Genomic DNA, 25,673 nt, shown 5'->3' on the forward strand with positions numbered 1-25,673 from the left:
CGCGGCCCCGCGCTTTGAGTTTCAGACACAGTCCCTCGGGCTCTGCCCCCGACAGCAGGAGCATCACCCCCACCACCCCCAGGAACGCCCTGGGGTGCCCCTCAGTCCCGCGGCTCCCCGTCGTGCTGGCCGCCCCGACACCCTCCCCACGCCCGGTGCCTGTCTGCGGCTTCTCCGCATTCTGCTGGAACTTTATCCTTTTCAACTGCTGGGTTTTATTTAGCAGGGACAGCGGTGGGCATCGCCTCCTTCGGGTGCTAGGGAATAAATCTGGGGAAGGGGTGCAGGGAGACCACCTCGCCGCAGCGCCCGCTCCCCCCTCCCCGCTCCGGCTCCGACCGCCCTTTCAGAGACAGACCAGGGGGAGTCCTGCAAGTTTGGGTGGACGCGGCGAGCAGCGAGGCGCCTCCCTCCTCGGGGCAAACTCTCCCCCCAAGCTCCCCCCCTCCCGCGCCTCCTCCTTCCCGGCTGGGGGGCCTTCTGGGGCTGCGGGGATGGCCAGGAGGGCGGAACCCACCTCGCCCTGCAGCCGAGGCTGAGAGTTTCTGGGACCGGGAGGCACGTTGAGCTCCAGAAGCCTCGGCCGAGCCGCGGAAGCCTCGGGGACCTGCGAGTTTCGTCTGAGCCACAGCGCACGGATATTCCTGCCGTTCCACCTGCTCCGACAGCGCCCCCGAGGACGCACCCCATCCCTGCGACCCGCTCTGCCTTTCTTTTCATCACCACTAACATTTCCTGAAGCATTATTTCCCAAACATTTGCTTTCCTGCCTGAAGAGAGACCGAGGAGGGGCCGCAGGGAGGGGCGCGCTGGGGTGGGAGCGCAGCGCTCTGATTAGCGCTCTCCGGGGAGAAGATCGCTCCCTCCAGATGCTGATTTCCCCGGCACTTGGCAATCACCGGCAGAGCCCGCGAGCGGGCGGCGGCGGCAGCTCGGGCCGGGGGGCGGCAGGAGCCCGGCGCTGAGTCCCGCCCGGCGCGCCCCGGGCCCCCGACGCGCCGAGCCGCGCCCGGGACCTGCCCCGCCCGCGCGCCCGGGACCCGGCGGCGGCCGCGCCTCCGCCGGCAGGTGGGCAGGGCGAGGCGGCGGCGCGAGGGGCGGCGGCTGCCCCGGGAGGGCTCCGGCGGCGCCGCACCTTTGGCGCCCCGACCTCGGGCCCCCGGGCTCGCCCAGCCGCGGCGCCCCGGGCGCCCCCGCGCTCCGCGGGAGGGCGATGGCTCCCGGCCGGGACTGAGCCCGCCGCCCCGGCCGCGGCCCCTCGGGGCTCCCCGCTCCGCCCCCCCGAGGGCGAGCCGCGCCCCGCGCCGCGCCTGCCCTCGCCCGCGCCCCCGCGCCTCGCCCGCGCCCCCTCCGCCCGCGGCCGCGCTCGCGGGGCCACCATGGCCGCGGCCATCGCCAGCGGCTTGATCCGCCAGAAGCGGCAGGCTCGGGAGCAGCACTGGGACCGGCCGTCCGCCAGCAGGAGGCGGAGCAGCCCCAGCAAGAGCCGCGGGCTGTGCAACGGCAACCTGGTGGACATCTTCTCCAAAGTGCGCATCTTCGGCCTCAAGAAGCGCAGGTTGCGGCGCCAAGGTCGGTGTGTGGGTCCCCGGCCCCGCGCGCGCCGCGCTCGCCCCCCTCCCCGCCCGCCCGGCTCTCGGGGCGCCCCTGCCGCGCTCGGGCTCCCCGCGCCCCGGCCCCCTCCGAGCGCGCGGGGCGCCTTCCCCGCGGGCGCGGGGACTCGGCTCGCGGGCAACCTGTGGCCGCTGGAAGCTCCACCCCGCCCGGCGCCGGCAAGTTGGCCCCGCCGCGCGCCCGCGGCCCGGGGAAGCTCTCGCCGCCGCCGGGTCGGGGCTTCCCGGGGGGGGGCGGACTCGGGCTGCGGGGCGGACCGTCCCCCACAGCGCCCCGGGGCGCGCGGGCTGCGGGGAGAGGTCGGGGGCGTCAGCGCGTGGCCTCCGCTCTCGGGGCAGCGCCTGGGCTCCCGCCCGGCGAGCTGAGGGGATCCCGCCGGCCCCCGGCGCGCCCTGGGCGACAGAGGGGAGCGGCGGAGGGGCCCTGGGCCGGCGCCCCCAGGGTTTACCGGACTGAGGGGGACCCGGAGTCCTTGGGGCGCCGCTTGGGACGGGGCAGCCGGGGGCGCCGAGAACGAGGAGGAGGGGCCCGAAGGGGGGTTGGAAGGGATCCAGCCCTAAAATGTGCTCATTTTTAATGCCAGAACGCGCCAACGACACGAGGCAGAACAGTTACTACCTAGGAGATGACTAGTCTTGCTGTGCAGCTGCGAGAGAGAGAGAGAGAGAGAGAGAGAGAGAGAGAGAGAGAGAGAGATTGGGAACAGCTGACCTTTTGCTGCCTTTAAAATGTCTGGGAAGGCAACTCCCTCAGGAGACCCAGCCCGGCTGCTCTCTCTGCTGGGCTCCCCAAGCAGCCCCAGGAGGTGGTGTGGAGCTAGTGCTGCAGGAGGAGAGGGCCCTGCTTGCTCCCCAGGGCCAGGGGCCTGGGCAGACCGCATGGAGGGCTATGCCCCTTCCTAGGGCACCTTGTGTCCCCCAGCAGCTGTGTTTGTCTCCAACGCCCCGTCTTTCCCCAGGCTGGGGAGAGACGCATGTGCTGTCCACAGGCATCTCCCTGCCCGCGTGGGCCTCGCATTTACAGATTTTGAACAAAAGTTTTAAGGTTTCTTTAAAAACAGGCTAAAGCTCAGTATTTAAAAAGTACAACAGCTCATTGTCTCAGGTAGAAATCGGAGAGGACCTGCTCTTACAATCAAGCTTAAAAGGCAAACATCTGAGAAAAACCAGAGTGGACGTTCTAAGAGAGAACATGAGGAAAACACACGAGAAGGGGCTCCTTCTTGAGGTCATGTGAGGGGACGGTGATACGTCCAGAGCAGCGAGTTATTAAGAAACATGGATTTTTATTTTCCACTTCAGTTGTGAGTCTTATCCAGGGAACTCCTGCATTGTGGGATCAAGCTGACCATTTTAACCATGGTGAGGCCGTGGAGGGGGTGCTGGTGGCATAACTAGAGGGGTTTGCCTCTCCCTTTACTCATCGGTTTTCTTCTGGAATACATTTTCACCAGGGAGCGCACGAGCTTTGCCATGTCCTTGAAGGGTATAAACATCCTCTTTTCTAAATAGGAGCATCCATATAGATTGTGATTAGAACGTATTGGGAACATTTTGAAAATATATAACCTGTGGATTATTGCGTAAATGTGAACAACAGATGTTTTGTGGCATGTCGGGTGGGGAAGGAGGTGTGCTCCACACTTCTGAATTTTAACACCAGGGTGCACTTTCTCCCAGATAGAGAAAGATGTCTGAGCTCTCTAAGAGTCTGCTTCCCCATTTTCAACCCTGGCTGCTCTCTTAGTATTCATGAGTTCAAAATGACATGCATGCCCCGATGATCTGCAAGAAAAAAAAAAATTGAGATCACTTTTGCGTCCTTATTTTTGATGGGATATTGGGACAGAAGAGAAGCTGGAAGGAATTTCATCAGACCTTTTTCTCTTCTCCTTCTATTTCTTACATGTAAAGAAATATATTCTTCTGTGAAGAGAAAATAGACATACCTTGTGTGTCAAAACGGAATTAAATTATGAGTACATTCCTAATTTTAAGCACAATGAATATTAAATCTTTATATTATGCAAATTATATTGATATATAATTATGTGACTTGGTATTATAATATATAATTATATATGTAATTATTAGATTACTTAATTAAATCATGCTTTAGGAAACAGTTGAAGCATATTTCCCTTTCCTCCAATTGCCCCCGGGAAATTATTAAAATCTGATTTGTTAATTTAAAGATACAACTTTGAGGTATGACATTTTTATATATTTTCATAACTGAAATTCATTAATTTGACAGAGTTATTAAATCTTTCTTTGCATGCCAGGTCCTGTGCCAGGCATGCTATGTGGAAATGAACAGGTGAAGTTCCCTCTTCCATCATGGAGCAAATAAACAGGGGACGGAAAATAATTTCAGACAGAAAGGAGCAAGTTAATAAGAAGTTAGAAAATTCACAGTTCTGTACAGCACAAAGAGGACTGAGAGAGCAAGCTGTAGGATGAAGGTAGTGGGAAGAGGGACCTAATTAGTGCCAGTAGACAAGGTGGACCCCGTGGGCAGGGTGAGGGCTGACATCTGAGGAGAAGCGGAGCCTTGAATGGCAATGTGTGTGTGAGGTCCCTGAGGTGGGGACAAACTTGGTCTGCAGGGAGCAGCAGAGGAGGGGTAGAGACTTCAGTGCAATGTCATTGTGCATCCAAGTCCATTTGGCCTGATCTTTGCATGTTGACATGTAAATACAATGCAGTTGACATGTTTACAAACAATGAAGGGGTGCCCCCCATTTTGTTTTGGGGAAGGGTAATATATATTTCTTAGAGGTTGCTTTTTTTCTTTTTAATGCTCACTTAGGTAGTTGTTTTTGGACTGATGCTCTTTTGGTTGGAATTCTACCTGCCTCCATCACCTACTACCCCGTTTATGATGATCTTTGTACCCGCTGAATTGCTCTGATAAATGATATTTACAAGATGGCCGCTACTCCGTGGTGCACACCTGACGGGCTCCCTTTGCAGAGTCATCTTCCTCTTCCTCTACCTTTCCCTACCTGAAGACAAATTAACCATCCTGGGTTCCTCAAATTAGTCACAAGCCTTCAAGTTCCCTGTGCTTGATTGTGCTTTGCTCTGTGGGTTGATTGTTCTATCTTATCTCATCACCTGTTGCAATGATTTCCATTTCTGAAAGCTTGGAGAATCTGCCATCTCCTATGAGAAGCCTTCCCTCACCTCGGAGAAGTGAAAACAAACTTCCCATGGCGTTTATACCTCACTGCTGTTGTTTATTCCTGATAATGATCTGGCACACGTGTTCTTAATGACAAAATCTGCTTTTTCTGCACTCCCATAGACTCTCAGGTCCTAATAGAATGTCTCCATGCCCTGGCACAACATGAAAGGAAAGGAAGATGAAGTAATTTTCAAACTGATTTTATTAGTTCTGGAAATCTAGGTTCCTTTGTAGGTTACTTCATTTCCCTCCAAATGGTGACTTTTGTTGCCAAAAAGGGCAATAACTTGCCCATAAATTAATTGAAGTGAAATAAAGAAAGATCAACAGAGTCAGAGGTTACAAAAAAAAAAAAAAAAAGAAAATAGTCCTTGAACCACACTGCCCTAACTAGATCATTGTACAAATAAACTTTGTAAGCCTTTGCATATTTTACTTTCCCTAAATATTCATATAATGTATCTCCAGATGAAGTACCTGAGGATGATCGCATATTTGTGACATATTCTCAAGAATGCAAGAATATCACTAAGTCACTTTTAGGCTTAATTTATTTATGAAAGTAAATACTTAGGGTGTCTATTAATTTAGCTAAAGAAAGAAAAAGGCACAAGGAAACCAATTTCCAAATAGTTTCATTATTTGGAATCTTAACAAAAAGTGAAAACAAAAATAGAAACTGCAGGCAATGATGTATAATGAACATTTTGTCCTCAAAGTGTTAGATTTTTATAATCAGTTTTTAATCCAAACAAGAACCTCCATTGCCTGTAGGATAATCGCCTTGGAAAATATTTGGTGTGGCAAATGTAATTGTTCTTTGGGATCTGCTTTTTTGAAGGCTCCTGTCTCACCGACCATGACACCATGTGCCAAGTATGTTTAGTCAGTAGTTGTGTGAGTTTCTTACTAACACATTTTGACTAAAATAAATTACAGGATGGCATAATAAACAAGGGATGAAAAATGAGCTACTCAAATTTGTTTTCAAGTTATTCTGGAATATAAAAAGCAGAAATGTGTGTACAGTGACAGAAGCAAAACTGCTCTGCTCAGTATGATAATGAAACCCCCAGGCATTATGAAGAAAAGCTGCCCCAGAAAACAGTCAGCATCCAAGAGTCCTTCAAGACCATGACCCTTTATTTTCAGCTGAGAGCCATTGTCCTGTGACCATACAAAGACCACATGCTTATTTTGACACTTTCAGTCAAGATGAAACATGGTAAAATTTTTCCTCATTTTCCTTTAAAAGTGTATTTTTGGTTGTTGCTTTCTAAGGCCATGTCCATGGAGGTCTTCCTGATTGTGTGGTGATAATACCTGTTGCTGACTGTTTGATAATCACTTTGATTATTTGTTCGTCATGGCATGGAAAGACAAAATAATAGCTTGTCTAAAATGAAATGTCTAATTTTTAAAACAAGCAATGTTTTGCCAAATGTAGCATTTCTAATTGAGAGAGTCCCGGGACTATTAGTGATTTGGTAAACAATGTTAGAAAAAAAAAAGTTGATCTTGTTAGTTTATGTAATTTTTTTCCTGTGGCTCAGTTGTTATGATGTCAACATGCCACGTTTACTGTAGGCTTCTGAAAATGGTAATGTCACAGTGGTACAGTGAGTGAAGTATGAGATAGCATGTGGCTTGAAGAAGATATATTTCAGGTTGAGTAAGATGACGTCAGATCCACAGATAATTGAGTTAAAGCTACATGTAATGTTACTTTAAGAATAATTACTTTCAATTAGGCAAGAACCTCTGCTCTCTTGAATGTAGAATGGTGGCTTCTAAATTCTAGTTACTTAATTTAAAACTAATGGCAGAAATATACCGGAAAAGGAAGATGAAGTATTTTCCAAATGGATTTCATTAGTTCTAGAAATATAGGTTTTTTTTGTAGGTTTACTTCATTTCTCCCTAAATGGCAACTTTTGCCAAAAAGGACTAGGAGATTTAAATAATACAAACTGTATATGCTCTTTTAAGTATTGTCATGTTACCACCCAGGGACTAAAAAAACACCAACAAAAACACAATGGTAAATTCCAACATGTAAGCGACCACAGGAGGGGGCGGGACTATGGGTGGTGAAAGAAATTTAGTCATTCCTCCTGGTGGAACTAGAAAACAACTAATTTAGTAATTTTATCCATAATGATTCCAATGTTCATTTTAGGAAACTCAGATCAAATGCACGTGATACAATTTACCATTTCTTGGGAGTAGTCCACATGGCTGTAGGAATCTAGACAGTTTTCAGCAAATACTTTATGATACCTCTACTCTGTAGCTCAGGGAAAAGACTCTTCCTAAAGTGCTATCTTATGAAATACTTTTTGTGGTCTGTGTCTCACCATGGGCTTTTCTAGTTCTTTGGTACCAGATTTGGTAGGCACCTCGATGGTGTGGTGGGTTTCCCCTGGATGGACGATGACCAATACTCAAGAACGTGCTGATTGAAAACACTATTTCTCAGAACATAAGTACACTGTACTAATCTCCTCTCGCTCAGACATTCCTCCCTACCTGTTTCATCAATTGTTTCTTATCTGCAAAATTTCTTGAGATGGAATCTCCAGTTTAGTTTCCCTCCTCCCTTTCATTCTTGAACCCTTTCTAATTAGGGTTATGCTCCCACCAATCGGTTGCTCTTGTCAAGGTCCCAGTGGCCTCCCAGTGGCCAAAGCCAAGTTTTAATTCTTCTCCCACTTGTACAGCTTTTTGTAATTCAACTTAACACAACACACTTGTTTGGGTTTTTTTTTTCTACTTTGTCTGTAAAGTTAGCATCAAAATATTTTTAACGTTATTTACCTCACTAAAACCTCGGGTGATCTTTTCATAGTTCTTATACATCTGGGCTTCTAATTGAATATGTTCATGTGCTGACTATGGTCATCATGAGGTGCAAGTCCCAGCCACAAACTGTCCTCAGTTGGTGCTCAGAAGGCAATGCTTGGCAGTTCTCACTTGGGAAGAACATTCTTTCCATGACCCATATTTGCATTTGGCCTGAGTGGCTCATCTCCAAATAAAGAGAAGAATTTTAATAGTATTTCTATGAGCTAGTATTTCAGTTTTTCGGCTTTATAATCAAACGTAATAGATTGTGACTAAGTACTCACTGTTTCAAACTCTTTAATTACTGGTATACCAATAATAATCGACAAATTAAAATATTTGATTAATTTGCTTTTGATACTATCACTCAAATTCAAGCATTGCATAGAAGAAACTCGTCACAGAACAAGTAATGTTAATATTCTTTTCTGTATATACCTATTATCTATGGATATGCTTGATTTCAAGTAATGCTTTCTTATGTATCTGCCTATTATATATAGATGCATTACACATAAACACATTATATATTATATATAGATACATTATTATCAGCTTTTTATATTTCATTTTTCATTTTCTTATAATTTCCAGTCAGAATGACAAAGAGCTTCTGGGGTGTGAGAAATGGTGCTGTGCTGGCAATTGGTTCGGAATGAGCTAGTAGCATGACTTCCTTGACCCCTCCTTGCTGAGCTCCCTGTGTCTTCAGAGGCTGCTATAGGAACAGCATGTTTTCTTGGGAACTCATGAATGTTTGATGGGTAATTGTTTCTTCAGAATCTAGAAAGTTTCTCCTTTTGAAAAGGTCTTTAGAACAGTCAAATGCTCGTTGCTTAATATCTTTTTATTCCACCACATGCTTCATTTTAAATTTCTGTAAATAATCCCTGCCTAGTCTTGGCTCTGTTATGCCCTTTAAATATTTGTCCATGGCTTTTTATCCTCTTTACCATCTGACCAACTTACAATTGTTTAACTCTATTAATCTTTCTGCATAAGTAAATGCCACAACACCCTAATCATTTCTGTGCCTTCGACTGTTCAATAATTACCTCATCCTCTTCCAGCCAATGAGATGCCTGCTGCTTCCATGAAGATTTCATGCTGAGGTCAACCTTGGTGTAGAGAAGGCTGACTTATCTGCTGACCCCCTGTCTCTGAGGTGGGATCTGACCTGAATGGCAGAAGGAGGAAATTGGACAAGTCTGTTTCAGGCAGGAGGGCTTGTCTTGGCTTTGTGCCCAGCAAATAAAAGGCAAATGTAGGGAAAGTAGCCAGGAATCCTCACTGCATCTGCTGGAATTAGAGGACGTGTGTGCCACATCTTTTACTTCCCCTGTCCATAGGCAATAGGTGGTTTATTATGTTCATGATTTTTCCAGGCACTAGTATTTGGACATCACGCAGGTATGACTATGAGGGGATGCAGATTTTGGTATTAATTCAATGGATCCTACATAATAATAGAATTCAGCATCTTACCCCGGGATGGGCTGGAATGTTAACTCCCAGGTTTACTTCTGTTCACTCATGTAGGTTCTATAGGGTCCTATAGGTTCTTACAGGTTCTATAGTTTCTATATGAGTCTTGCTGGTTCTATAAAGATCTTGCCACTCCTGTAGGGTCCTATGGGGGTTTTATCAAAGTTCCTTAGGGTTCTGTGAGGGTCTCACAAGTTCAGGGTTCCATCGGAATCTTATAGGGTCTATAGGACTCTGTAAAGAATGTTTAAAAATCTTACAACTTGAGTACATAAGACCCATTCATACCAGGTACCAAGTTAAAACCCACTTCAAGGAAATGAAACATCAATAAAGAATGTGGAAATAAGGACAATCCCACAAGAAAAGTTATAACTAAAATGAATGAGTAGGACAAATCACAGCCCCCCCCGCCCCCCGCACACACACACACACACACACATACACACCCACACACCCCACATCCATCCTCTGTGAACCATGGCCCCCACCTTAAATGAATGTCAGGGTGTCCACAGGTATTTTCAGTCCTGTTAAATAATATTGAACATATTCCTCTGAGCAGCACACTGTGCCCCTGTGTGTAAACACGAATGTATTTAAAGAACAATAGAGGGAAAAATCAAACAGAGAACTGGTAAAAGTAATCTGGATGGTGACACCGATGGTCAGAAAAATCCATCCATGGACTATTAATTACCACCAACAGTGGCAGCCAGTTTTCTTTGGTATAGAAGGAGAAGCCCTCAGTCACTGAGCCTCCCAATTTTAAGAGGTCGAATTAGTTGAACAAAGGACTAAAGCTATTGGATCTGTATTAAAAATGCTGGTTTTGAAAGTGGGCTGGACTGCCGCCCTTCTGATCAGCTACCAGTCAATGAAACTTCTGATTCTCTAAAACCACGACACGGTTTGGAAGAGGAGGAACATCCTTTGGTAAAAATCTCAGTAACTAGTAATTTTCCTTGTAAAGAAAATAATTATGTCAAGAGGATTCCCTTTTGCTTCAGGGAGCTGGTTCCTCTGTGGTTATTAGCACTTCTACCCAAGGTAATTCCATTCAAAGTGTGCATTGCACACAAGCGGTCTGGTGAACACACTGGTTTAATGGCCACTATATCAATATTGCTTGCAAGCATCTTGTTTCTTGAGCAAAAATATGCATGAGCCACATACCACATATCCTGGTAATGGGATTGCCAGTTGCTGCTAAGTAACTACATAGCACAGTAAGGAAATTTTGATCTTTATCCTTTGGGTTTATCCTTAACAGATATATCAGGTTATAATCAGGAAGTTAAAAAAATAAAAGGCCAGAAAAATATTTGTAATGTAGACAGATGGTTTGGGGCAGGGGGTGGGGGAGAGAGAGAGAGAGAGAGAGAGAGAGAGCGCTCAGTTGGTTGGTCTAAAATGTACTGCATGCAGTCAGCTAACAGTATTCTTAAGGTTGGGAACATGTATACTCTTCACCCTTGGGTGTACCCCCAAGCCAAGTGGCTCTATATGTGGTTCTCTTGAAGCATTTGTTGTCTTGAGTAATAAATCTAAGGTTGTACTAAACTGTTAACCCTGAGCTACCCCTATTACTGCGAGTCACTAAGAGGCAACCAATATCTTAGTCATCAAACTCTGCTGTTATCACGTGGTGCCTCACAGCAGGCAGCATCATCCGTTTCTCAAGTGAAAGCATGGAAACCACAGGTATCAGAAACCTTTCCTGTGCCATGAAGTCCAGAGAGCAGGAGTAGAATTGCAATGCTGTATTTTTGGATGTCTAATATGAGGGCTGCTCCCTTATGATGCTACTGCCTCCACCCCTGCTTTTCTTGATAGTGAAAAAGAAAAATTTCCAAAGAACATACTTGCAAGTTGCAAGAACATATGTCTAGTCAGGATTGCTGTCACCTTTGGGAAGTAGGAAGGGGGTGCTCAGAATTCTCTCTGTAGCGCATCTTCTTCCACCTTTTTTCTCTCACAGGTTTGTTTAATTATGGGCAACTCCATACTATTGTTTTCAGAATGATTTTCCTCATTTATATCACTTTGAATTAGCAAGACTAAAATATCCAGGAAACTACCTAAGAGGGTAAAATTTCTCCCCCAACTTTGGGGGACATTTTTCTCTTTGTCCATCCCTACCTTTCATTTGTAAAATGGCGTGTTTTTTTTTTTTTTTCTGTTAATTAGAAAAGTCTCTCAGCATTTCTCATGTAACACTGAATTGAAGATGTAAAGAATTCCTAGAGGGAAACCCTTCAGAGAGTTGATGAACTGACCTATATATTGAAGATGTTAAATATGTTGCCTGATTGTTTCCAAAATTTTATAGCAGATAATACATTAAAAGTGCTCTCTCAATTTTCAAATAATAAGTTTTCTATTGAAATGTAACATGCACATTCAAAAGTGCAGAAGTCACATGCATTTGAATTCACTGTCACAAAATGAATGCACTTGTATAAAGACTGCCTACACCAAGAATAACGCCGTACCCCCAAAGTCCTACTCACTCACATGCCTTTCCAAACACTGAACCCCACAGGTAGGCACTGTCTTTGCTTATAATGCAATATTTTAGCTTTGCCTGTTGCAACACTTGATATAAATTATATCGTACAGAATGTGCTTTTTGTGTTTGGCTTCTTTCGTTCAACATTATGTTTGAAGAGTCATTAATGTTCCATCTGGTAATATTTTATAACATCTGCAACCATGTTCACTTTATCCTGATATTGATAATTTGTCCCTCTTCTCGTTTTTTGTTTTGTTTTGTTTTGTTTTGTTTTATGAATGCAGTTTGCATTTTATTAGTTTGTTTCAAAGAAGTCACTTCCAGCATAGTTATTTCTATATATTCTAATTTATTCAAAATTCCTCATTTTATTACTTAAATAGTATTACTTTGAATTGAGGCGGCATTGGTTTACAACACTGTGTCTGTTTCAAGGGCATAGATTACACCCCTCCGGGTGTGTGTTACTACACCATGCCCACCACCAAAGTACCCATAATCCTCCACCACAGCCCACTGTGCCCTGCCCTCTGTGTGCCCCACCCCACTCTCCACCCTTGCGTTTTATTCATTTCTGTTCTTAATTTTATTGTTTCCTTCAGTTTTCTTGAGATAAGTTTTACACTTTTTAAACTTCTTGATAGTGTCAGTTATAAGCTCATGAACCCTAGGCCTTTCATGAATGTAAGCATGGTGTGAAACCATAAATTTACCTAGAAGCACAGTGCTGAGAGCCTTTACTGTTAGCTGCTTTGCACATGTTCGTGTTCCACTTTATTTTAATTTTCATTTCATAGAATGTTTTCTAATTCCCATATGATTTCTTGTTTTACTCATGATTATTGGGAAGAGTTTGCTTAATTTTCAAATATTTAGGGATCATCTAGTTATTGTTTTATAATAATAAATCACTAAATTTCTAGGCTAAACCACTATAATGAGGGAACAAATGAAATGTGTGGATTGAAAACAAAATGCTAATTTTTAACAGTTGCCAGGTGCAACATTTTCTGTATATCAATTACCTCAGGTTTGTTAATTATGTAGCTCAAATTTTCTCTTTTAAAAATTGATTTGCATGTCTACTCTTGTCAGCTACTGAGAGAGCTGTGTTGAAAATCTTCAATATGATTGTGGGTTTTTCTTTAGATCTGTCAGCTTTTGCTTTCATTTTCTATAGGTTAATACAAAGTCATTATATCTTACTGTAGATAACCCTTCAATCTAATGCATTTTGTTTTCATGTTAATTGTGTTTGCTATTAGTATAATTACCCCAGCTTTTTTTTGGTTTAGCATTTACATGCTAACTACTTTCAGACCTTACACTTTTCTATATCCTTATAATTAATGCACATCATATAAGCATAGTTTTCCTTGGTTTTGTTTTAAATATACACTGACAATATCTGACTTTAACTGGAATAATCAATCTTTATGTTAATGAAATTATTGATATAGTGTTTAATTGTGTCATCTTAACATATGTTTTCTGTTTGTCCAACCTATTTTATATACCTTTTTTTCTTGTAGTATTTTAATGTGTCAAGAATGTTTATTTGTTATTCCATTGTCCACCTGAAGTATATAAATTCATTGCAATATAACTTAGTGGCTACCCTAGATATCACCATATTTACGCAGTCATTGGGCCAGCAACTGTGTGAGATGTCTGCCGCCAACACCACATCAAAATGATGATGAAAAGAAGCACACACTTAGACCCTGATTTAAGGAAAATCACTGATAGACATTAATACTGAGTCAAAGTTGTATTTCCAAGGAAAATTTAAGGAAGAAGTTCTGGTTTAATGACTTGAAGACATTTCCATCCTGAAATTCCATTCTTTATGTGGTCTTTCAAGGAGGGGAGAAAGGTTTGATTATCTGTTTTACTTTGTTGTCTTAAGGTAAGAGTAGAGATAATATTTTTCCTTTTCCATGCTACATTCTCAGTGAGGTTAGCTGTGCTGGAAGTGCCAAATGAAAGGGGGAGTAGCTCTAGAATATAGAAGTGCCAGTGGAGGTGACCATCCCTCTCCCTGGTATTGTCACTGTGGACAAGTCTTCCTTATCTTTCTTCCTTATTATTTATTTATTTAAATCTTAGAGTGAAGAGAAAGGTATTAAATATCCAAGATCACTCTAGGGAATTTGAGAAACTTAATTTCATAAAGGATACTCGCTCCCTCTGAATTGAATAAAACCTGCCAAAGGGACACGTGAGGTCCCGGATGGACATGTCCCAGGGGTGTCTTGGCGTTGGTAGCCAGTGAGAGTGAGTGTGGTCACATCCCAGTAGTGGTCTGCACTCTGGAAGGCTAGGCCACAGTCCCCAGAAATGTGTGGGGTTCACTACACAGAGAGATAATCCCTAGGACACTATCAGACCTGCTGTGGAAGCCCACAGCCCCGCCCCGGGGTGTTTCTCCATCTTCCCCAAGCAGTCCTGGCAGACAAAGCCACGCACCGCTGCTGCAGTCACCCAGACAGTGCAAGAGCAGAGTCTGGTCCTTGGCCATGGAGGGAGCATCGTGCAGCCTGGCATCAGGCGGCTCTGGGTGCAGGACAGGAAAGGAGGTGCAGGGAGAGGACATGGTGGTGGTGGACATTGGAAAAGAGGCCAAGGCCGAAGCTGGCTTTGAACAGTGGAGACCAAGGTAGAGAACAAAGCCCTGCCAAAACATCCCATCGTCTCTACTGCCTTGTGTCACTCATGTCCACACCTATGTCACGTCCCACTGCTGGAGCCTCAAGGAAGGCCCTGACGTCTACGGCATGTTCGCAGGGATGATATTTTAAGTGTGTGCATCACATCAGGGCAACGCTTTCAGGATCTAGTCACTCCCTGCTTTCACTGCTTGACCTGCTACCTTCCCAATCTAAAATGCTCTCATGGTCTCAGCGGCCAGACCTCCCAAGACCTGCCCCTCCCCTGTATGTCCGCTCACTCCTTGATGTTGCTCCTCACTCCTTCAACATAAGGTTTCACATGCACATAGTGTCCTGGGGTGAGTGGTAGTGGGTATTTTAGTTGCCCTTTTCAGAGAGATTTGGGAGGCCGAGACTGTCCTCAAACCACACAGCCATGAAATGAATGCGCACCGTGAGCTTCCCGTGCACCCGTGAGTCCAGCCCACCATGGAACCCCAAGTCTAGTTCCTGGAGATTTCAAGGATCCAGGGACAAACTGATTTCGTGTTTTCTGCAAATTCATTTTGCCTTGAAGCAGATAGCACTGGGATCCGGGCATTTGGGGGACATGGCGGTGAGTCATAACAAGTTGAATTCCTTTCCCTCCTCATGCTCAATGGCCCACATAATTGTAAGGCAGAGGCACTTCCTCTCTGCTGTAAAGAGAATTATCAAGTTAAGAATGTCTTGATCTTAATTTGTTGTACTAAGGCTTTTCTGATGCCCAAATAATATATGTGGCTAAAAGGTAAATAATAAGGGTGACGACGATTTTCCTTTGTTTCTAAAACACATCTTAAGAATATACAAATACGACTTCAGCAAAAATATTCTTATCAAAGGCCTTTGTATAATAAGGGAAATTTTCTTTTCCTTAGGGGAGAAATATGAATTTGAATAAAGTACAAATTTCTTGGCAAAGCAGACATGTAAAGCAGAACTTGTTCCTTTTGCTTATCGATAGCCGCTCTGAGCTTCCATCGCCCATGATTTTCTGTCTCTGCTGTGCACACTCTGCGTTTGTTAAACTTGGGTCATTGCTACTATTAACGATTATTCTCTAGCCCTATCACATAACTGGACAACTTTGCTTTTGGGGGCTCTGTCTCCATCTCTTTGCATCTGACATACACCATCTAGCTCTCTGCACTCACACAAGAAACTCTCATCCTTTATCTCCTTCCCCTATTTCTATTATGCCCCCAGAAGTACCAATCAGAAGATTTCTCTGTGACTGGAGGATTAAGCGTAAACTCTACAGTTACTTACTACTCCATCCAGCAGTTTCGAGAAAAAGGCTCATAGCCTAGATTTACAACTCACGGTGTGAACATTTCCAATTCTGTATTTGATGGAGTCTCATATTATTCATATGTATTTAAATAAATAAAATTAGAGTAATACCAATTGGACTTGTAGGTTTTGCTAAGGGTGATGCTTAGTAATACTAAAAAATTCTCAGCACTCTGCTTCACACGCACCGAGTACTGGCTACCTGATGGCGGTCATCAGGGAGCTGGCGGCTGAGCCTGTCACCACCGCGATTCATCAGGGAGGATATGGGGCAGAACGCAAGGGCTGTTCTCAGTGGGGAAAGTGAAAACCAAGGAGAGACGAGGCTGCCTCCTGGTGTATCTCGGCATGAGGTGGCTGTTTGGAAGGCAGCAGCTGCGAATTATTCCCTTGGGGTGTTCCTATCTGAATGCAGGGGAGCTTGGGCACTGGCCTGGAGGGAAGCATCTAGAATCAGGGTATTTTTTACATACTCAAGGAAGGGCTGATCCAAGGTCATTGTAAGGGTCAGGTGTCTGGAGAGTGTGATTTGGGAGCTTCTCTCAGAGGAAGAGGAACTGAGATGTAGTGAATCTTCCACACACCAAGAGTTGACTGAAGGATTGTTTCCAATTTCACCAAGCATTTGGAATCTAGGGTTTCCACTTCAAGTTCCGTGAAAGGAGCAATGAAAATAAATGGCAGAAGAGGAGGAAGTTTGAGCATCTGCTTCGCCTGCTAATGGCAGATGCCGTTCTCCCACCAGGTGACACTTGTTAGTAGCTCTGTCTTGATGGGTGGACACTGTCCACTGCTCCCACAGAGGAGTATGTGGGTTCTGAAAGGCCCAGTGTGACAGGGACTGACTGGTCCACTTTTGCCCCCAGTGTAGGCATTTTCCCTCTGCCCAGGTGCCATCCTTTGGAGTCAGTCCTGCAGAGTAAGGAGAGACCTCAGGGCTGGCACGCTTGGCCATGTGTGGTGTGGCCAGGGCAGGGCTGGGTTCCAGGGCCTGTGTCTGGTCAGCTCTCCTGAGTGGACAGAAGCATAAATCTGTTCTCTGACTGGGAACACTTTGTTCCAGCCTGTAGGCTGTGTGAGAGTAAAGCACTATTGTTAAAGCTTATGTTATTAGAACCTACTTTATGCTGTACTTTCTGAGATCTGATGGTTCATATTTTAGTTCTGGTTGTGTTTAGAGTTTTGCCTCTCCAGGAAGATCATACAAACTCCAGTCTCACTTAATTGGAGGGATTTACATGAACAGCCTCACCAAGGTGGGCTCTCTAGCCCAGCGCAGAGCCTGGCAGATGCAAAGTTTTCATAATGGAGCCCTGATAGACATAATCCATTTCACAAGAGCAGTTCCTCAGGTGAGCCAGGGCATGCGTTTCGGCAAGTGGAACTTATTGGTAACTCACAGTTGTGAGCTGAGGAGGCTAGAAAGAAGTCATCACAGAAGAATGCCCCAAAAGGACAGGTTCTGGAATCTGCATATCAGCACTAAATTGTGTTCAGGCCTTAGTGCAAGTGAAGGTTTATTTAAAAACTTAACTATAGCATTTTCACTGTAGAGGAGCGGTGTTTCTCTTCTGTTTTGGTTTGTCTCAATAATTTGAGTTTTAGAACTCAACAAAGATGGACTCATAAGCTATGCAAACCTAGGAAACAAAGATGACTTCCCCACAGAGAGGCTAAGAGACCTTTGCATTCATGGGGGCTGCCTTGGGGGGTCTGGGTGGAGAACCGTGTTTTGGCAGGTGTAGACAAAGAGGAAATGATGTGTAATAAATACGTGTGTGATAAATATGTTCATGTAGGTAAAGCAGTAGCACAAAGCAGAGGTACTTTCTGAGTTCCAAATGTGTAGAATCTAGAATCAAGTTCTTCTCTCAGTAACTGGGCAACAGTAGAGTTGTCTTCATGTATCACGTGTGTTAACGTAGAGATTGAAATAGATAATACACACTAAACATTTCTAGATGGAAGAAGCATATAATCTGATATTCATGAGATATCAATTTCACATCCTGCTTTTGACCAGTGGTTTACAATGTGTTTCCCAACATGGAAACGGATGGATTTCTTCAAATGTGATTTTAGGAATATATTCAGGAATGTCTTTTCTCTTTTTTTCTGCCTCCTATGGTTAAATTTAGGGACACCAATGGAGTCAGCTCCTCAATTTCTTTCAGCTCTCAAATCTGGAAAAGTACTTAGGTTGAGGCACAAAATTGACATCAAATTCATTTCTTCAGTATGTTCCTATGTGGAAAAAATAGCAGCTCTCCACCAAGATGGAATCTGTAGCTCAAGGTTTTTCTCATCTATATCTATAAATACTTCTTTGAAAAGAAGCCTGTTTGCCTCCAAATCAGTCACCATGAACTTTGTTATTGATACTTTGAGGCCTCTCTTTACATAAGTAAGAAATACACTCTTCACATAAGCAGAAACATATCTTTTAATCAATACCTTTGGTGTTGCTGTTTTTCATCAGAAGGTGATTGTGAAAACATGTGGCCACTTAGAGTTGTCTGCCTTTGAGTCCGTCAAGGGGATACGTGTGTGTTTAACTGCCTGAGCACGTTTCAGAATAAGGTTGATAAGAACTTAAAGTTTTTCTTTTTCCATTAATGGCCTAGTTACGAGCCTCCCTTCATGAAAATTTTTAAATTATTTAAATTAATCCCCTGTGGAAAAAAGAGTAGAGATGAGCTTGAATCACTTAATCACTTAAAGCCTTCCAGTTCTAGACCACATCAGCCTTGAAGCCCCAGTACACACCCACACCCACAAACACACAGGCTAACGTTCTGTGTGGAAGAGCATCACATTGGGCTTTGCAAATTTAGAAACACAATCAAGTGCGTTTCAGGTTAAATTTGAAGACTTATTTTACTCAGCATTCCCTGATGTCGAGGAATAATTTGCAGTTGACAGTGTTCTTGAAAATGTCATATCATCACATCCCTTCTCAGTTAAGAAAAGAACAGACAAAATGTGCCTACTACTCCACTGTTCTCTGTGCCACCTGCGTGGCCCAAGTTTCACGTACGCCCGGAGCTGCTGAAGCTGCCATCAGCATCACCTACCTTTACCCTTCATCCTCCGTCCCCAAACTGTTGGCCAGAATGTCTTCAGAAGACACTTCCCCCAGGAGGATGCCCCTGACCTGGGGGGCCCCTCGCAGTCCGCTCCTCTCTGACTCTGCTCACATGCAACCAGCTCTTAGCATTTACGTCTGCGCTGCTCATTTCTCAGTTGCTCTTACACACGTGCCACCTGCTATGGGCAGTGGCTTCTGTCCGTGGTTTTCATTCTCCTATTATTGTCGATTCGTTTTCTATCTAATCCAATGTGAAGCTGCAAATTCCTTGAGAAAGAGATCACCTTAGACTGACGAGTAGATTTGGGCCTTAAAACTGCCTTTTGTACAACTTTTCATTTGCTTCCGCCCACGTGTGCTGAAGGACTGAACCCAGATTTCAGAATTGGAAAACAATGGTGGATTCTTTATTCTCTGTACAATGATATTGTCAAAGAAAAGAGCGGGCATGGGTAGCGCAGAGAAGTGGTGCTTCTGAGAGGAGGGTGGTAAAGTGTTGGTTTTCGTTTTGCTTCTTCCTCTCCTGAAAGCAGCCTCTCTGCGGTCCGGCTGCTAGTCTTGCAGAGGTTGTCTTTCTACTCCTTGCCGTGGCTCTGCTCTGGTCAGCGTGATTCTTTTCAGGGGCCTGTCCTGGTCAGAAGTGCTTTTTTTTTTTTTTTTTTTTTTCCCTAAGATTTATTTATTTATTTATGCAAGCACTGGGTACAGTCAGAAGTGCGGGAGGGTGAGAGGATTCACCAGAGCCAGAGCGGGGAGCAGAGCAGGCAGAAGGACCGAAGGACACTGCTGAGGGGAGCAGCGGGCGGCAGGAGAGGTCTCCAGGCCATGGGGGACCCTCCTCCGGTGGCCGGGGATCGAACTGGCGCTGAAGAGGCTGTGGGCAGCTTCGCAACCCAGTGCTCAACCGCTGCGCCACCAGGGAGGCCCCAGAAGTGCTTTTGAGCAGAGGAACTTCAGGCAATGAACAGAATGGGGGAGGGGACTTTGGGGGTGTGTGTGAGCACTTAGGACCCAGGACACAAAAGTCAGAAACTCTGCGCCACCCCCAAAGGAGCAGGCCCCAACAAGCTCTCCCAGGGGTGCTTTCCCAGCTTTACTTTCTTTTTTCTAGAAATTACAAATAAGGCTCTGACGCCAAGGCCACAAACCACAAATCCAATGCTAGGGAATGAAATCAAAACTTTGGACTGAGTGTGCATTCGAAGAGGCGGGGGAGAAGGAAGGAAGAGCTATTCCACCAGCTCCCCCTCTTCCTGTCCTCCCGCCCACTCTGCACCCTGAAGACATGCCCACGCGGGCGAGCGCCTGTTCAGGCAGCACAGGATTGTAGCTGTATTTGTGTGGTAAAGTAAAATTGAAAGAAACTCGAAATACCAAAAAATATGAAAATTGAACACCTCATCTACTGCAGATTTCCTCCCAGACTTGAGTAGCTGTGACCCCCTTTCAGTTCTCCCTGGCTTACCCGCTGCCGCACCCCACAGTAGGCTGGGGGAGGCCTCCACACATCCTCGATGTTTCAACTGCTAGAGGTTTCCACTTTCTAACCCTTTGCTCTAATCAGCCAAAGGGTCTGTTTTCCTTTATGGATTCCTGAGAAACAGTTTCCTTTTCTCCTCCTGCTTCCCAGACCCTCTCACTTCTGAGCTGTTCAGTCCACCCCCCTTGGAGCGGATGGGGCTTTGCAGCCCCAGGCTTCTCACTGTCTGGAGGGCAGGGGCAACATTAGCCCTAGACCAGCTCTTTTCAAATGAACTTCTGCTTTTTTATTTAATAAAGTCTGCTTTTTCTCATATTTGTTTTATTCAGATAAAAGATTTTCTTCACAGCAAGCCTGAAATGACAGTTTGCAAAGCTGCAAATTCTCTTGCAGGTGACATCCAACCCCCTCCAACACCCTGAGGGTGAGGAGCTCCCCACTTGTGGGAGGGTGAGCTCTGTCTGTCACTGGAGAGCTAAGATGGTCAGAAATGCCGGCAGATTTTCCCTCCTGCCTCACTTATCCATGGCCATCCTTTCTTCAGTGAGCACCTGCTAGGGGAGGGCACTGATCTGGGGACTTGGGGTACAGCAGTGACCGGAGATGTTGATGTTCAGACTTGGCGTCACTCTACTTTCTGTCCTGTTTCTGTCTTCCAAAGCAAAACTAAGTAATTCCACCCCCTGTTTTCGTGACAGTCCTTCAAATATTGGACAACAGCAAAATGTCACCTTCTTCAGATTCACCTTTCTCTAACATAAGTTTGCCAGGGCTCACGGGTCAGTCACCGCCCTCTGAGCTGACAGTGTTCCCTCACCGCGCTCTTGGAGAGAGTCATCGTGACCTCTGTGGATTCTGAGCACCCTGGGGTCTTCAACCAGCGCCTGGGAGAAGTACTCAAACAGACCTTAGGGGCTTCAGTACCAGCTCCACCCTCCCCTAATTGTGTACCTCGGGCAGGTCGCGTGCCACTCGGTGCCTCAGTTTCCTCCTGGGTAAATTAAGGAAAATAGTATCACCTGCTGCAAAAAGTTGCTTTAGGATTAAATAAGTTACTATAAAGTACTTAGAGCAGCCCCAAATACACACTCAGAAATTGATAGCGGCTATTCTTACGATTGTCATAATCACTGTTGAATATTACTTTTCTGTGTGTAGCTCATTATTTTAAGACCCACATTATGCTGTTGACTTCCTGATGCTGGCATAATTGATAGCGATATGCTTTGGCCTGAGATCCCTCTCAGAACCAGCAGAGAGACTGGGACAAAGTAGATGGTGGACAATATTCTCTGCTAAATGAACAAGTGAAGTGTTTTCACTTTGGGAAACTCTTAAATAGTACACAGAAAGGATTTTTCCACTTATTTTCCAGGGCGATTTGATCTATTCCTGTAGCTCTATTTTCTGATTTGGTGACTGATGTGCTGTTAAGGGTTCTTTGAAGAAATTGTTAGTTGTCATTTGTTTTAAGCCACAGTAAGTGAAAATATTTCACTGAAATATTCTTGATGCGAAATTTTATTAAATAGTGCATGTATTTTCAACAGATGCCCTGGATTCTTTAACATCATATTTTCTGTCATGCTAATCCTCAATTTACATAATGGAATAACAGCTGGAGAGCAAATTGACCTGCTGTAGATTTGACTGACAGTGAAAATTCTATGAATGAGTCAAATAGTAGAATTTGATTTTCAGACTCTTTGCATTTCACTAATCCCATTTCTAGTTCCTGAAAGAAGTGAATCACACTTTGTAGTGATTTAACTGAGCATGTTAAATTTTACATATAGTTCTCAAAATATTAGGCTTTCCCTCCTAATATCCTTACTGTTTCCCTGTCTATTGATGATATAAAGTTTTTGAGAACAGAGCTCAAATTTCTGACTAATTTTTTATTTTTCTTTGAAGTTCTGTTCATTTTGCTTCATGTATTTGAAACTCTGTCAGAAGATACATAAACATTCCAGGATCTTTACATAATTCTTAAGGAAACTTATCATTGTGACATGGTCCTTCATTACTCATCGTCAGATTCTTTGCCCTGAAATCTATTTTGGCTTTATAGTGATAGAGATTTAGTTTGATTATTTTTAGTATGTTTTGTTGTTTTCTAGTATTTTATTTTTAATAATTCTACTAATGTGTAATTGTCATAAAATAATCTGTAGGTGTACAATGTTGTAGTTTTGACATCAGAAATCTTCATTGTACTTGAGATTATGAATATTCCCATCACCCCAAAAATTTCCTCATGTCCCTTTGTACCCCTAGTCTCCTGCCCCTCCTATGCCTTCACCGATCTCCAAGCAGTCACATATCTTGTTTTTATTATTATACACTTGTTTAAATTTTATAGACTATTATATCTGTGTGATCATGTAGTAGATATGACTTCTATTCAACATGACTATTTTGGAATTCATTCCCCCGTTTTTGCTGAGTTGGTGCATCATTTCATCTGTTGGATGAACATTTGGGTTCCTCCCAGTAGTTAAACATATTTCCAATTGTTTAATTGCCTCTGTTAATATTTTATTAATTTTCTTTTCTCTGAGGGTTTCACTTGGCACCATTTCTGTCTTTACATCTTCAAGCTCACCACCCTTTTTCAGCAATTCCTAAATTGCCATTAATCTCCAGTGTATTTTTCATTTCACAAATTGTGGTTTTCATCTATAGATGTTTCTTTCAGGCCTTACTTAGATCTTCTATGTCTGTACTTAGTTTTTTGAAAATAAGATACAAATAGAATGATTATTTGCATGACTATCTAATATTCTCCTAACTAAGTCAGTTCTCAGTCAATTTGGATTTGATTCTTCACCTTGCTATGGGTGATAGCTCCCTACTTCTTTGAGGTTCTGGTAACTTTTTATTGGATTCCAGATATTTTGATTTTTACCTTGCTGGGTGATAGATATTTTTGTATTCTTACAAATATTCTTGAGTTTATTCTGGGTTGTTGTTAAGTTGCTTAGAAACAGCATGTTCTTTTTAATTTTTGCTTTCAGAATTTGTTAGCTGAGACTGAGGCAGTGCTCAGAATGAGGTTGATTTTTCTCCGGTATTGGTGGCAAGGCCCTTATATATAACTTTAGATGTACACTACTCAATGCCTGTGGATTATGAGCTTTCCCAGCCCTGACTAACCAGAACAGGTACTCTTTCCTGGCCTGTGTGTGTTTCAGGCCATGTTACCTTTCCCTCTTGGATGGTTTCCCCAGCCTGGGATGATTTTCTCACATGCAGTTGCTCATGAGCACTCAACTGAAGACTCTAAGAGATGCTGCAGATCTTGGGAATTCTCTCTGAAGCTCTCTCCTCTCTAGTACTTTGCAAACTTGGTCTCCCTAGATGCTCAGCTATATCTCCTCAATACAGAGAGTCCATTGGGCTCCTTCCCTTCACCAGGCACTGCAATCTGTCAAGGCTTCAACCTCAGGCACCAGCAGGCCTGCCTCATTTCTTCCCATCTATCAGAGACCTCTAGCCTTTATGTCCTGAGGTCCAGAGTCTGCAAAATTCAATTTGTCAATTTTTTGTTGTTTCATGTGAAAAGGTATTTCTGTTACCCTGTTACTCTATCTTGGTCAAAAGTAGAAGTCACTTAGGCTTTTTAAAAGGCTCTGCATAGTCACTGAGCTCTATCAGATCGTGGTGTATGACTCATGACATTCTTATTCTCATTCAGTCATATTTCCAGCCTTGAAATTTGCTCATTATGGCATCCGACTACAAAATATTAGCAAACGTTAATAATACTCTTGGGCTTTTGTTCCCTAAGTCATTAAGTCTCAAACTTTAAGAAGAAAATAGAGACATGATTAATATTTATAATATGCTATTTTCTTTTCTACCATAATAAGTATAAAATGGCTTTTGTGTTGAGCAGCAGGATGTGAGAGAACTGTCTATTAAAATTAAAAGATGTGAATTAGTCACCTATAGAATAAAGTAAAAACTTCTTCATTGTGTGTGCGTGCATATGTATGTATGTGTGTGTTATGCACACTTGTGCCTGTAGTGCAACAGGTATTGAAGTTAAACATAGAACTTGTGAGTGTTCAAGGTGGTGCAGTTTCTTTTCAGGATCAATCATTCCACAGGAAGTCTGCAACAGCTACTTTCTAGGTCTTCTTAATAAAAAGTCCTGGCAGGGCCTCCTTGGTGGCGCAAAGGGTTAAGATGCAACCTACGAAGCTATCCTCAGCCTCTGCAGCATGAGTTCGATCCCCGGCCAGGGAGCTACCCATCTGGCACAGCAGACCTCTCCTGACTTGCCCGCTGCTCCCCTCAGCAGTGTATTTCAGTACATCTGCCTTTTCTGTTCCCCACTCTGTCTCTGGTGAATCCTCTCACTCCCTACACCTCTGGCCTGTACCCCAGTTCTTGTATGCATAAATAAATAAACCTTTAAAAATAAATAAGATAAAAAATCCTGGCAGCTCTTGTCCCAAAACTGCATGCCTGTGTGTATGCAGGCATCTCTTATAACAAAACCTCACTTTCAAAAGCAGAAACAGCTATAGTGCCTGCCCACCTGTGTCTATGCAGACACCTCTTTCCCCTTTTTTCCTAAGAAGCTGTTCTTTTAAAATACCAAAAAAAAAAAATCCTGTAATAGGGAAATAGAAAGAAGTTAATTATTAAGTATGTAGTAACCAGCTGAATAAACATGGAATATTCCGGTAATGTGGTGGATTTACTGATAAGTGCTTATTATAAATACATCACTAAGATTTTGAACACTCCTTTGAGATTCATATCTGAAAATGGCATTAGGAATACAAATAACAAAATGTATATGTAGAGTTAAACAATTGATATTTAGATAGTAATTAAATAAAGGTCTCCCAGATTCCACTCTTTCTGTGACAATGGTTTTTGAAAGTTCAAATACAATGCTTGGCGACTTGCTTACCAATCTAGGAAATATTACACTCTCAGCTGTCAGCATTGTCCTTCCTAATATTTATGCAAATATAAGAGAGTTCAGGGCCACCATCGGAGTCCTGGGCTTCCACTCTCTGTTCCTTGGTGCTGACGGTCACAGATTAAGCAGGATCTTTGCTTCTGTAATCCTGTTCGTTATCTCAAGTATTTTCCCCAAGAAGAGGCTTTATCCACTCTTGTTTTCTTAATATATTTTACCTAGAGGGAATTTTTTGGCCAAAATAGTTTTGGAATAATAGCATAAACCTTATTGGCGTTTCCATTTCAAAACCTGCATTTATCTTTATCTCAACCATGCTCTGCTCCAATTCTTAAATAAGGTACTCCAAAATACATTTTACCTTGAATTCCATTTACTATGTATGTGTGCATGTGTGTAGTGTGTGTATTTATAATGTAAAAATCAGCTCTGAACATATATTTTTTGGTGACAGACATATATATTTATACATATATATATGTATATATAGATATACTTTAAAAATAAACAGAAAATTAATTCATTTCAATCAA

At 43.7% G+C, this 25,673-nt stretch overlaps 1 protein-coding gene across 8 annotated transcripts in view; it reads left to right on the forward strand.

Moving 5' to 3' along the window:
* Window positions 1–25,673, forward strand: part of FGF14 (fibroblast growth factor 14) — a 477,163-nt gene that overhangs the window by 339,852 nt on the left and 111,638 nt on the right. Inside the window, exon 1 of one of the 8 annotated variants that reach the window (XM_054701821.1) lies at window positions 1,380–1,572. The exons of the other annotated variants lie outside the window; for them this stretch is intronic. Coding sequence (XP_054557796.1) covers window positions 1,380–1,572 — 193 coding nt within the window. Of the gene's footprint in view, window positions 1–1,379; window positions 1,573–25,673 lie in introns of those variants that run through there. 8 annotated transcript variants of the gene reach the window in all.

This window comes from Talpa occidentalis, unplaced genomic scaffold, assembly GCF_014898055.3.
Source record: "Talpa occidentalis isolate TD23 unplaced genomic scaffold, MPIMG_talOcc4v2.1 talOcc4.5, whole genome shotgun sequence".
Classification (NCBI taxonomy): domain Eukaryota; kingdom Metazoa; phylum Chordata; class Mammalia; order Eulipotyphla; family Talpidae; genus Talpa; species Talpa occidentalis.